This window comes from Leptinotarsa decemlineata, unplaced genomic scaffold (genome assembly GCF_025532065.1).
Source record: "Leptinotarsa decemlineata unplaced genomic scaffold, Ldec_3_MD MMD2_tig00026307_RagTag_RagTag, whole genome shotgun sequence".
In the NCBI taxonomy this organism is placed as follows: Eukaryota; Metazoa; Arthropoda; class Insecta; order Coleoptera; family Chrysomelidae; genus Leptinotarsa; species Leptinotarsa decemlineata.
This window is the reverse complement of record NW_027412681.1, coordinates 8,125,247-8,138,852: the sequence shown is the minus strand read 5'-3', so window position 1 is coordinate 8,138,852 and position 13,606 is coordinate 8,125,247. Positions and strand designations below refer to the sequence as shown.

The 13,606-nt window shown below is 35.5% G+C and overlaps 1 protein-coding gene across 12 annotated transcripts in view; it reads right to left on the bottom strand.

Annotated features, from left to right (window-relative positions):
- Hnf4 (Hepatocyte nuclear factor 4) overlaps positions 1–13,606 on the bottom strand; it is a 199,007-nt gene that overhangs the window by 92,918 nt on the left and 92,483 nt on the right. For all 12 annotated transcript variants that reach the window (XM_074181362.1, XM_074181357.1, XM_074181358.1 and 9 more), the window contains exons 2-4: positions 8,578–8,782; positions 4,768–4,862; positions 4,474–4,607 (exon numbers count right to left, since the gene is read on the bottom strand). In XM_074181362.1, the coding sequence (XP_074037463.1) occupies positions 4,474–4,607; positions 4,768–4,862; positions 8,578–8,782 (434 nt within the window). The remainder of the gene's footprint in view (positions 1–4,473; positions 4,608–4,767; positions 4,863–8,577; positions 8,783–13,606) is intronic.

Below are 13,606 nucleotides of genomic sequence, written 5' to 3'. Positions count from 1 at the left end.
CTTCCATTGAATACATTGAGGCAGCTTCACATATGAACGTCCTTCCAGTGGACTGTATTTATTAATGTTGACCTCGAGAAACAATATTTTTTCACAAGTCCAACCTGAATTATAAAAAAAAAAAAAATATTACTATTCAATCTTATTGAAATTTTTAAAAAATAAATACCTGAGTCACGATCCTGGAACTCAGTCGTTTGTGCCACAATTACATCACGGAATCCATCAAAAACAGCATTCAAATCTGAAGATTGGTCCACTATTTTATTTTGGGAATTAAATGACTTCGTGTCCCTCGAATCATCAGTCTGAAGAATATAATTCCCAAAAACTTCCATATTCACCTTGATGCTTTTATGGATCCTGATGGCTGATTCCAGTAATTCAATGACCTTCTGCCTAATCTTATTGAAAAATGAAATGTAGTCACTGGTTACAATCGAACTCTCCACCCTGTATGTAGCAATGCGGCAATTGAATGCATTCGTTATAATTTGAACACCGTCAGACAATTGAACACATGCATTATTTTTATGACTCATGGTTCTTCGGTGAGAATTCACTTGGCTCATAGGAATTGTCACATTACAACAATTGCACGTATACATAGGTGTTGCATTATCCACTCTCACCCGTTTCACTGCAGGCCCTCCTTGGCAACTCTGGAGCTGATGCCGACGAAGATTATCACTACGAGTGAAAGATTTACCACAGTCACAGGAATACATTTTATATAATAGTTCTCACTAACTCACTTGATGTAAACTGACATAGCCAACACTCGTACGCTTCTTAAATACACTCTGATAGGACCCGTCAAGACGTCATAGCCAACCCCACTTCTCAACTACATGCGCCAAGATTACCTCCCAACTGAATGCGATAACAGATGTCGATATACGAGCAAGCAGTGGTCGTTGCGGTCTCGGAGAGGGTAGACGCTAGGCAAACAGTCCTCGGCTGCCGTTGTGTCACCATCGATAGCGGGGCTAGAGCGAACCTTCATCGCTTCAGGAGAGGTGAGGGCAGACCGATGAATACGCATTACTCTGCCACACGTCGTGGAGTGAACATGTCGCTCTCTAGCCGTTGAACGGTTATTGCTGTGACGTCACTCCACTACTAACTTGGTGCCCTAACACCGATGGAGCATTTATTACTTGGAGGATCTTCGAAGTATGCAGACGTATGTTTGTACATAGACAAACAAGCACATGATGAAACCCTGTACCGTGCATTCTCCTACACACACACACATAAACACACAAAATCTCATATGAAAAAAAAATCTGAACGATCCATGCACCAGACACTTCAAGGTCACAACGCCTTGACTTCACTGCACAACAAAAAAACTTCACCAAACAACAACCAATAAAAAAAGCAATTAATACGTCATAGTGGTGGGGGGAGGCCGAGAATCAGCTGTAAACAACTACTGAAGTCTATGGAATGGTTTTGTTGCAAAATATGATGTCTGTCCTTATTGTCTGTCCATAATATTTTGCATCACAGTCCTTACATTCAATTTCGTAAATTCCAGACTTTTCCGAATTCTCGACTTTGTCTTTTGGACTTCCCAAAAGGCTCTGTAGTGTATGACTTGTTTTAAAAACCACCTTCATACCTAGTTCCTTGAAAATCTTTCCAAAGTTCCTCGTATATTGGTGGTATGGAACTGAGATGTATTTATCTTGGTTTTTGTCCTTTCTGAAAGTCGAGATTTCCTTCATTCTTAACCTAAACCTTTTTTTCCTTATTATGTCATCTACAATACCCCTCGAGAAACCGTTAGTGGCTGCTATTTCCTGTATTGTACGTCTTTCTTTTGTGAACCAATCATGTGTTAGAGGAAAAGTCAAAAGACGATGCACTAAAAAATTCAACCAGCACGTTTGTGCTGTCCACAGTGATGTGAACTGTTAGGAATATACCTGTACGTGCTTGTTTCTTTTCTAAATATATCGTATTCTAACCCTCCATATTGGCTCCTCATTACCAAAACGTCAAGAAATGGTAGTTGTCCCTTATTTTCTAACTCATACGTGAATATTATTGATGGACATCTATTATTTAAAATGGAAACAAAGTCGTCAAAACGATGAGTGTGAATATGTTTAAACGAACCTTCAAATCGTATTAGCTAAAAAACAGTTTTTAGTACTTGGAAGATATTCAAGGTATGACCTTTAGCCTCTGAGAACATATTTACCATTTATGTACTGTTTGTTTATTTTTATATGTTTATGTGCTGTGATATTTTGTAATTACTTTTGAAAGTGTATTAGTGTATTACTGAATAGTTTACTTGATATCTTTTTAGACCAAATGACTTGCTATGAATATGTATATGATATAGTCAAATAATCTATCTATCAATCTATCTATCTATCTGTAATACTTCATGAAAAGTGATGCCTAGACAGATATATAAATTTCTTTCACCTTATCATGAAATTGGTATCGATAAACACCATCTATGCCATAGATTAATCGTGTATAAAGGGACCGAAATAACATGACCCCACGTTGGGCGCCAATTTTTTTACTGCGCTCTTTCGTTAAAAGAAGTTTCCAACCCAACGGTGTCGAAACTACATTGCCTCCCTAAAATCCACAAACCGGGAAAATCAATGCGCCCCATCGTGTCAGCTATTGGAGCTCCTACCTACCAAATAGCAAAGTGGCTCACTAAAGAATTTGAAACCTTGTCTATTGCGGAACCAAGTTTTAGTATAAAAAAATCTTTAGAGTTCATACAACATACAAAAAACGTGGTTCTGCAAGAAGGTGAGATTTTGGTTTCTTTTGATGTTAGTTGCTTATTTCCTAGCGTCCCAATTCCACAGACCTTGCAATACCTCAGGGAATTAATAGAGAAAAATAATTTCAATAATAACGAAATCGATGAATTCGTATCTCTTACTAATTTGTGTATGAAACAAAATCGGTTCCAGGTAGAAGGTTGCTTTTATGAACAACAGGAAGGAACGGCCATGGGAAACCCCTTGTCCCCCTACCTGGCAGACCTGTTCATGAGCAGATTCGAAATGGAAACCAAAGAAAAGTCGAAGTATTTTCCTAGGATTTAGCTAAGGTATGTGGATGATAATTTCGCGATATTCGATACCAAAAAATCGAATATTGACGACTTTGTTTCCATTTTAAATAATAGATGTCCATCAATAATATTCACGTATGAGTTAGAAAATAAGGGACAACTACCATCTTGACGTTTTGGTAATGAGGAGCCAATATGAAGGGTTAGAATACGATATATTTAGAAAAGAAACAAGCACGTACAAGTATATTCCTGACAGTTCACATTACTGTGGACAGCACAAACGTGCTGGGTTGAATTTTTTAGTGCATCGTATTTTGACTTTCCCTCTAACACATGATAGGTTCACAAAAGAAGGACGTGCAATACAGGAAATAGCAGCCACTAACGGTTATTCGAGGGGTATTGTAGATGACATAATAAGGAAAAAGAAGTTTAGGTTAAGAATGTACGAAATCTCGACTTTCAGAAAGGACAAAAACCAAGATAAATACATCTCAGTTCAATACCACCAATATACGAGGAACTTTGGGAAGATTTTCAAGGAATTAGGTATGAAGGTGGTTTTTAAAACAAGTCATACACTACAGAGCCTTTTGGGAAGTCCAAAAGACAAAGTCGAGCATTCGGAAAAGTCTGGAATTTACGAAATTGAATGTAAGGACTGCGATGCAAAATATTATGGACAGACAAAAAGATCTATATAAGGAACACATAGCACACTTAAAATATGGAAGACCTGAAAAATCAGCAGTCGCCCATCATATTTTGCAACCAAACCATTCCATAGACTTCAGTTCATTAAGATTAGTTAGACAAGTTAACAACAACAGGCAACTAGATGCCTATGAGAGTGTAGAAATAAGTAAACACAATAATATTATGAATAACGGTGACGGACCTATACCAAAGAGCATACTATATAGCTTGTTAAAATAAAATAAAATAATGTTGTTGGGTTTACTGATACTACATAAGGACACATTGCAAAAATAAATTTGGATAGACAATATTGTAAAATTAATTTTTATATAGCTGAAAATTGTTCTATATAAACATATATTGTAAAATAATAGATGAGGAAAAATTGTGAAATTAATTTAAGTTGGTATACCTGTATGGTTGGTACGCCTGGATGGTTTACCTTCATGGGTTACCTTTATAGCATAAATAGGATTAGCTCGCACTATTTCTTAGTTTTAATGTTCCTCTTTGAAGATGATCACTTGGTGATCGAAACACGTGTCGAGGTGTTTAAAATAACGATTTGGTGTTGGGAAAAAACTCCAATAATATTCATTACTATACCAAAGGTTCCAAACAGTTCCTCATAAGTACATCTGAGATACATTACAAAAATCAAAACTTTGAAGAAATATCGCCCCATTCGGGATTCTAACAATTTGACTTACCTCTAATGCTGCGCAAACTTGTCTGGATAACATTTCTGCGTTCAAGAGTGACCCTACCGAAAGACCATTGTTTTGGTTGTTTTCTTCGTAACTGGGCCTCCTGCAGCTAATTCTGTCTCTTTCATTTTGAACAGCTATAAAAAAGTGAATTATTTTTGTCATTATATATTTCAAAGGTGGTTAGGGATCAAACACTCAATCAAAAAGTGACAAAATACTAAACAGAATTGAATTTTGAATATGTACGAAGAAAAATCGCCAACAGATCATGTTGACGTTTAAGGTAAGACTTACCTTCTTTTTTCATACCAGCCTTGAAACATTTCCTAAGCCTACAGTACCTACATTGGTTTCTTTTATCTTTGTCGACTACACAATTTCTATTGAACCTGGAACAAAAAACAAATGCCGTGAAAATGAGCAAACAAATGACAATATATAGTTTCAGGTTCTAAGCTGTGGGGACGGCGAAAAAAAATGTTAGTCAAACTAAAGGAAGTGTTCAAAGTCGTTTCAAAGAACACGGAGTGCATACGCAATTTTCTGGACCAGAAAATATAGCGGTCCCAACATGTCTTGGAGATTGGGCATGTTGAGACTAGTACATGGTACATGACAGTAGTTTGTATGTTTTTGAGAGCTTTGAAACAGCAAAGTGTGGTATAAAAACTGTTAATAGCGACAAGAGTCTTATTTCTCATTAGCGTATTCTCAAATAGATGTAATTTAGAACGATTTAAATAGAACGTATTTGCTTGTTTGGTAAAAATACCCGTCTCAGATAATCTCAAGGTTTTTCATGCAGCACTTATAGGTTTATATAAAAAAGAAAAACATACTTCATGGAAATTTCATAGAAAAAATACAGTCGAAATATAGACGCATGTATAATGCACGACCTAAAGTTTTTGAAAATTCATTCTATAATAAAAGTCTAACGATATATTCTTATCTATAAACAATTCGAAGAGTTCATTTAGTGAGAAATGATGAACACTGAAAGATATTGATAATGCAAGAGATGTTCATTTTGGCCTTGAAGAACATTTGGAAAAAGTAGCACTGGAAACATTCGATTGAGTACATACAGTTGTATTTTTTAAAAAGACCACACTCAGGTGGTATGCAACACATTCTTTCATTTCTTGTATATTTTTTCATTATTATTTAATAAAAGGCGGCGAAAATAACGTATAGCTGAAAATAACTGCTCTTTCCTTAGTGAACAGGACCGTATTTGCCAACTTGTTCCATTTGCAACAATATCACTATCCCATTGGCGCCACTTTCCGAATTACTTGATTATTCTTCACTATGTCGGATAGTTACTCCATCTCTTACATAAAACAATGTGTGGACTCGAAATAATAACTCGACCTCGAAGCGAATATCTCTGGGAAAAAATAACCCATCATCTACCATTTTTTACCATTGAATATCATTTCACCAAACTTTGAATAAGTAAGCACCGGAGAAGTTAATGGGCATATAATTTCTAATGATGCATAATTACTATTGCCTGATGTCAAGGTAGAAATAAATTACACCGTGTGCCGGTATTCATTGAAAAATATCATTTTGTGACGTGCGGCAATCAAGATATTTCATCAACGGTTGTACATGACATTAAACTTCGCTGGTGAAATAACTCTGAAGACAATCGATTATGGAAATGGAATTGTTTGTTAATTTACTATCATTTGTATGAATTCATTATTTTTTTGACAAAGGATATTTTTCGTATTGGCTAATTTGTGTTTTGTTTTGTCATATATTCCGTACATCATTTTTTTTTAAATTGTTTGACGAAGATACAGCAAACCTACGAATCAATATAATACTAAAACGTTTAAGACGTATAATTCAATCTTCATATAAAAATAGTTCCTTCGAAAGTCTTTTTCTTTTCGTACAATTCATTTTTCATGTGAAAATAGTTGTTTCGGAAGGTCTTTTATTTTCAGTTTGTGTCTGAAAGTAACTTCTTTGTATGATCCATGAATGTTTGCAAATAGTTCATTCTGAATATAATTTCTTTCTTCAGTGACGGTTCGTGCATTGGAGAACAGGGGAGGCTAAAGTAATAAAGTCTATATACCCCCAGAAAAGCCCGCTGGACAATTTTTATGTTTTTGCACGCTTTGCTCAATACTGAAGTTAGGGCATGGGCATGACAATGCGTAAAAAGTGCATGAGGAGTTATGGACTTTATTTTAGTTTGCAAACCATTTAAATGGCCGGCCATGACCGCAGCCTCATCATAGGTTTGCGCACTTAACTTTTGCCTAAAATTATAGGTGTCACACGTACGAATAAAAAAATTGAACAAATCGTCAGCTGTGCGCCCAGATGAAACATCATGAAAACTCATAAAACGTTCTACCACATTACCATCTTTAACATATCTAAAAACGATTGAAAGTTGTGATGTACAGGTAATATAGGTAGTTTCATCAATTTCCCATGCAAAAAAGGAAACACTTTCAATCTCCTTGCTTATATTTTCCTTAATAATATATGCCACACTGTCTATAAGCTCATTTTGGATGGTTTATGAGGTGCCCGAAAAAACGCTACCGTTTAAAAAAGTGCCAAATTGTGAATCATATTTGCCCCATAACATTAAAAGTTCCTTTTAATTGCCGCGGTTAATCGAATCTTCGGTTTCATCGAGTCCACGAAAAGCTAATTCTTGGGAACCCAAATAAATCGTAATATCGATAAGTCTTTTTAAATTCAACCGATTTTCCATAACCTGATTATTAAAAGAAATTATGGCATCTTTTTGAGCTGTATCTAAAACTGTTGCTATATTTTGTTTGCTAAACAATTTTAATTTACACGACGAAAATATATGCTCCTTAGATTTGAAATGTCTTTCCGTAGAACGAGGTAATTTTTTTAAAATCGGAGTATCCTATTTTAGACCAGGTTTGGTATTCGGTTTGTACGGAAAATAAAACACAGGGCCAACAAAAAAGATTTTCTCGTTTAATGAAGTCGGTTAACCAATAGCATTTATCGTACCAACTAATATTAAATCCTCGATTTTGTCGATTATCTGACGTTTTAATTGAAATCAAATTTGGTTGAGGCCTTCCCAGAGTGTTAATAATGTAAAATTTATTATCATGAGATAAAGACTTGAAAATTATTTGTCAGCAACCAATCGACTATATCGTCAGATTTTTTAATTTCGTCCAAATTATCCATAATAAATGAAAAAAAAACTTACCGAAAAGTGAAAACCTGAAAACACCTTGAAATTGAAAGGAACACTTTAAAAACACATTAAAAATATTACCAAAAAGCACTGCTTTAATACAATACTGCCTTTTTTATTCACAAATAACAAATACTATCAAGAAACACTAAAACGATTTACCGGAATATTTTTCAGTCCCGGTCCGTCATGGCATCCCGTCCGAATAATCAAATAAAAAACAAACGCAGTTGTAAACTAAGGGAGACCAAATGGAGGCTAGCCTCCTCTAACGCTATAATTTATGCAACTGAAATTACAAATCGACGTATGTCGCTGGTTAGATCGGTCTCGTGGAGCCTGTGTTTTTTAAAGCGGTCGGAGGCTTGGCTCCCTTGCAACGTATGCCATTTATTATTTTGGGTTGATGGTTTATTTGTTCATGGGCGGTGCGTTTGAGTTTTGTCGACGCAGAATACAGTGTGGTACGTACTACGTAGTGAGTGATAGTGTTTTTTCGGGCATATTAAGTATTTATATTAAAAATTATTGGTAAAGTAATTATACCCAAGCATTTTTAGAAAAAAATAATCATAATTATTTGTCAATATCTTTTAATTTATTGCGATGAATAGCCTCAAATTTTATGGGGAGGCTAAGCCTCCCTTGCCTCCTCTGACGAGCCGCCGCTTCTTTCTTTCTTCCATTGGAAGTTTCCCACAATTTTTTAAATGAAGATGGAGACGTGAAAATCATACATAGAAGTTACTGTCAGAAAAATTTTTTCCCTAGGAAAAAAATTCAGAAGAGAAACAGTTTCACATATTATTTTCTCTACCGTTTCATTGATAATTATTTCTATTTTTCATGAAATTTTCATTCCATTGATGATAGTGCCTCACCTGCAGGTATACAAATGGTTTTTCCTAACCGATCTCCTGAAGAATCCTTTGCACCCGTCGCAGGACGCGGCACCATAGTGTTTTCCTGTTGCTCTGTCTCCGCATATGGCACACTGTTGACTCATGGCATTGACACCTCCTGTAGGATTACTCAGCGTCGCTGCCAATGAGTTGTTATTCGCTGCCATCGACATATCTGAATCAACTGAAATCAAAGAAAAAAGTATGAAAATTGTGAAAAAATTCTGGAGTAGTTATTAGAGTTATAGATAAAATTAGTTCATCAATAATGCCTGTACTATTGAGGTTCTAGAAAAATTGTTACTGATTTTTTTGCACAGATTGATGAAAATATCAAAACCACTCCTATACATTTTTCTGTCACTGGGAAATTTATTTAAAAAATTTCGTGAAATCTCCGGGAAAACAACTTTTCCAGTTTCGGATATCTTTCAAAAAGTATTAATACCGAGACTTAGGACGAGCTGGTTGTTGTTATACAGTGCGCATCATAAATGTTACCCCCCCCCCCTATCCAACTCGTTACTGGAATCGCCGAAACAGGCCGATTTTTGATTTCAACAATGTACATTGAGTATAACCAGTTCATCCATACTTTCATCCCAACAATCCTATCGAAAAAATTTAGAACTGAAAATTCGGCCCTGTATGATATCGGTTTTGGTTCAGACGTCAAGTGAGACGTATTTGTTATTTGCATAGATATGTACGTTGTTGTAGGTGTTTTTGGATGTTCGAGGATAAATGGTCAATGAACCTTTTTCCTGAAGTACGAAAAATCACTCACTAGCAGCGCTAGTAGTTCGGTAGGGACAAACGCTGCCTAATCCTCATATAAACTTATGGTAAAGTACAATTAAAAAAGAATGTTTTTAACAGAAGAAAATGTTCCTGGAGCAAAACTAAAATTTGCAACTGTAAAGGATAACAATGTTGGCTTGCATGCCGTAATTTAAAAGTAACACTGTAGTAAAAGAAATTTAAAATAATTATGAATTTCAGATTTATTTCCGAGTGAAATATGAATCAAATATAGATGTTAATGAAATAAATTTATTTGATAAAATGAATAAATATAATTTAATAAACGATTGAGGTTATATCTCATTATAATCAATGGTAATTAACTATGAAAAATTTACTATTCATTTCATGTTTAGAACATACACATGAATATTTATTTGTTTTTTGCACTGTTTTGCACTGTTGCTTTGAATTGTGAGGTTTCGCAGATGACGGTATTGGGAGTTCTAAAAAAAATTTCATCGCTACAAAATAAAAATAGTCCATGAACTGACAGTCGATGATTCAGACCGCCGTCTAGATAATTGTGAAGTTGTCTCTAACAATATTTTGCAAAATCCCAGCTATTTGAAACACATTTGTTTCAGTGATGAGACTACTTTTTTCGACCGGTGACATGCAGAGACAAAATGTGAGGTACTGGTCCGATGAAAATCCTCGACTTTTTCGCGAAACTCATACCCAGTTTCTCCAAGAAGTTAATGTGTGGGGAGGAATATTGGGTGACTACATTATAGGTCCGTTATTCATTGAGGAAAATATGACTGGTACCTTCTATTTGGAAATGCTGGAAACAGTGATAGATCCACTGATAGTGGCTACTGTCGAAAATAATTTAAAATCATTTGATATGGACATTTTTCTGCAACAAGATGGAGCTCCTCCTCATTTTGCAGTTACTGTGACTTATTTGAATACTGTTTATGCAGGACGATGGATCGGGCGTCGAGGATCTGTGGAATGGCCTCCAAGATTACCAGATCTAACTCCTTTGGATTTCTTCCTATGGGGTTACCTAAAACCTAAAGTCTACGAGACTCAGTGTGTGCAACAATTACTCGCGATACTTTGCAAAGCGTCAGGATTGAAACTAAAAATAGACTTTATTTTTGTAATTTACAAAACATTTATTGTAATAACAGAAAAAGTTAGTGTTAGTTTAGTTGCCTTCCTGTTCGTGGCGATTGAATAGAGAATAAAATCCTCTATCAAATGAGCTATCACTCACAAACCCATGCTATTTAAATTTTTCTAAAGGGTTGCTCCCCTCCAGTATGGGATGAAATTAGGGGTAAACTATTCATACAAAAATGTACACTGTAGAAATCGAAAAAATCGACGTGTCTCGACGATTCTCCTTTTGAGGGGGATACATTTTAGATGTATTTTTCTACCTATGCCTTCAACCCCCTAGCGAGGGTGAGTAACAACCCTAAAATTTTAAATGGGAAGTGGGGTCGAGTGATATATCATATATCATTTGAAAGGGCACAAAATTATCTTTCCAATGATACCTAATTTGTTGTATTTACTTGAATAGTTATAAAAAAAGCAAGAACGTTTACTCGATATTTTTGGTGTTAATGAAAATGCGGAAAAAACGGCATTTTTACCACTACTACATTCCTCAATTTCTCTCGTGCGTTTTTTGGTTCAAATAACAACAGCAGATAAGTGTACAAAAAGAATTTAGGCAAACGTTCATTGATTCAGTTCGGTTGCTTTTGAAATTATTTCAACTTTACTGTATAAATGGTTTATTCCATTCCTGAACGAGTTGAAATTGTTAAACTTTATTATCAACATAATAGTTGTGCTAGACTTATTGCTCGCCTCTTTAATAACAGTCATCCCGGGAAAAATGTGAATGATTCGTACGTTGCCAAGTTAGTCGAAAAGTTTGTCGATACCGGATCTGTTTGTAATGTGAAACACCAGCCACGGAAACCGATCAGAAATGAAGCAGTGGAAGTCGCTGTTTTGGGACATGTTGAATTGGATCATACTCAAAGTACCCGTCAGCTTGCTGCAGCCTCAGGTATCTCCCGTTCGTCCATAATACGGATATTAAAATCCTATAAATTTCATCCGTACAAAATTAAATTAGTACAGGAACTCAATGAAGATGATCCTGATAGAAGGCTGCAATTTTGTGAACAACTGAGCCAGCTACTAATTAATGATCCGCACCTATCATTCAACACGTGCTTTTCCGATGAGAGTACATTTTTTTTGAATGGAGCTGTGAATAGGCAAAATTGCCGTTACTGGGATTACAGTAACCCACACTTATTCCGAGAGGTCCATACCCAGTACCCTCAAAAAATCAATGTCTGGTGTGGCATATTAGGTAGTCATATCGTAGGGCCACTTTTTATTCCTGGGAATTTAACTGGTGAGGTCTACCTGAACATGCTTGAAGATACAATTGAACCTCTCATAACAGAAATAGGTAATTGAAAATGACCAAAATCATAATGATGATAGGCTTCATTTCCAGCAAGATGGAGCACCTCCTCACTATGTTGCTCCGGTAAGAGAGTTTTTAGATGACCGGTTTCCTGGACGGTGGATTGGAAGGAGAGGCCCAATCGAATGGCCTGCCAGGTCACCTGATTTATCGCCTTTAGACTTTTTCCTTTGGGGACACTTGAAAAATAATAGTTTTGCTACGCAGCCCGAGTCCATAGAAGATCTTCGCCAACGAATTACAGCAGAGTGCAGAAGTATAACACCTGATATGCTACAGAATGTTAGGAATAAGTTTGAACAAAATCTGTATTATTGTATGGAAGCAAATGGGTCACATTTTCAGCACTTGCTGAAGTAGGATTCTACTAAGTCAATTACACATTTCAAAGTACTGGGTTGTAGTTGTTTTTCTTCATAATACTTACATGTTTGAGTGAAATATAACAAATTAGGTATCATTGGAAAGATAATTTTGTGTCCTTTCAAATGATATATTACTCGATCCCACTTTCCATTTAAAATTTTAGGGTTGTTACTCACCCTCGCTAGAGGGTTGAAGGCACAGGTAGAAAAACACATCTAAAATGTGTACCCCTCAAAAGCAAAATTGACCTGTCCGAGCATTTTTGTGTTAAGTTACAAAAAAAGGAGAAAAGTGAGGTGCATACTTTTCGTTGGACCACTCTGTATAAACTCCAAATGGAAACATAATTAGTCGGCCGACTAACAGTAAATTTTTGATTGAAATGAGTTTTTTTACTTTCTAGAAGGGGTCCAATTTCTCTGGCAAAAATCCATTTTGGCCTGAGACGGCTCTGATCTCATAAATGGGGGTCTGTTTCCGCTTATTGGAAGTAGGACATTTTTTCACTTAGGTATGTCATGGCAAACTCTAGTATCACAGCAATTTCGTAACTTTTCAATAACAATTTTGAGTATTGACATGATTGAATAATTTTTCCACCAGCAGATAAGCTCTAAATATTAATCACAGTCTTCTTAGTACAACAAAACAATGAAAATCCTATCTAATCTCGAAGATGAAACAACAGACTAATGCTTCTTTACTGATCACAAATGTATGAAAATGGAACACCAATATAGATTACCCAAAATATAACCGAAAATGTATGTCAATGTTAGTGAGACATTACTTAACTTTGTTGTCCTTAATTGAAAGTAGGTTCCGGCCAGTTTGAATTTGTAAACATACATATTCACGTGTTTCCAAATATAGGTATTTTTATGGAGAGATATCCCATACCCCCGAATTGTAAGAATCGCTTAGGATTCTCTCTATAGGACGGTCACATGCAATAATTTCGATTAAAGAAAAGGAGTCGTCCGAAGAAAAAAAGGAAAAAATGGTGTCAAAGTTGGTACTATTGGTATAAAGTGAGAACCCCAGATTTGGATGTATATAAAAAATCAGAAATATCATGGATAGTTTCAACATCTTACAAAAACTGTAGATTCCTAGTAACAACTCAAGTGTTCTCATATCACCACAAAATGGTATTGTTAGACAGGTAGAATATGAAAAATTGTTTTCCGAGTATATAATAATAATAACGTTTATTCACATTTGTTTTTTTTCACATGGTCTTTTACCTTAATCTAGCCAAGAGACATAAAACAAAGCGAAAGTATTTATATATTCAAATCTAAACTAAACAACTATATTAAAACAAACACAATTTTGTAGGAAAAGACTCAATGATGCAGAACATCA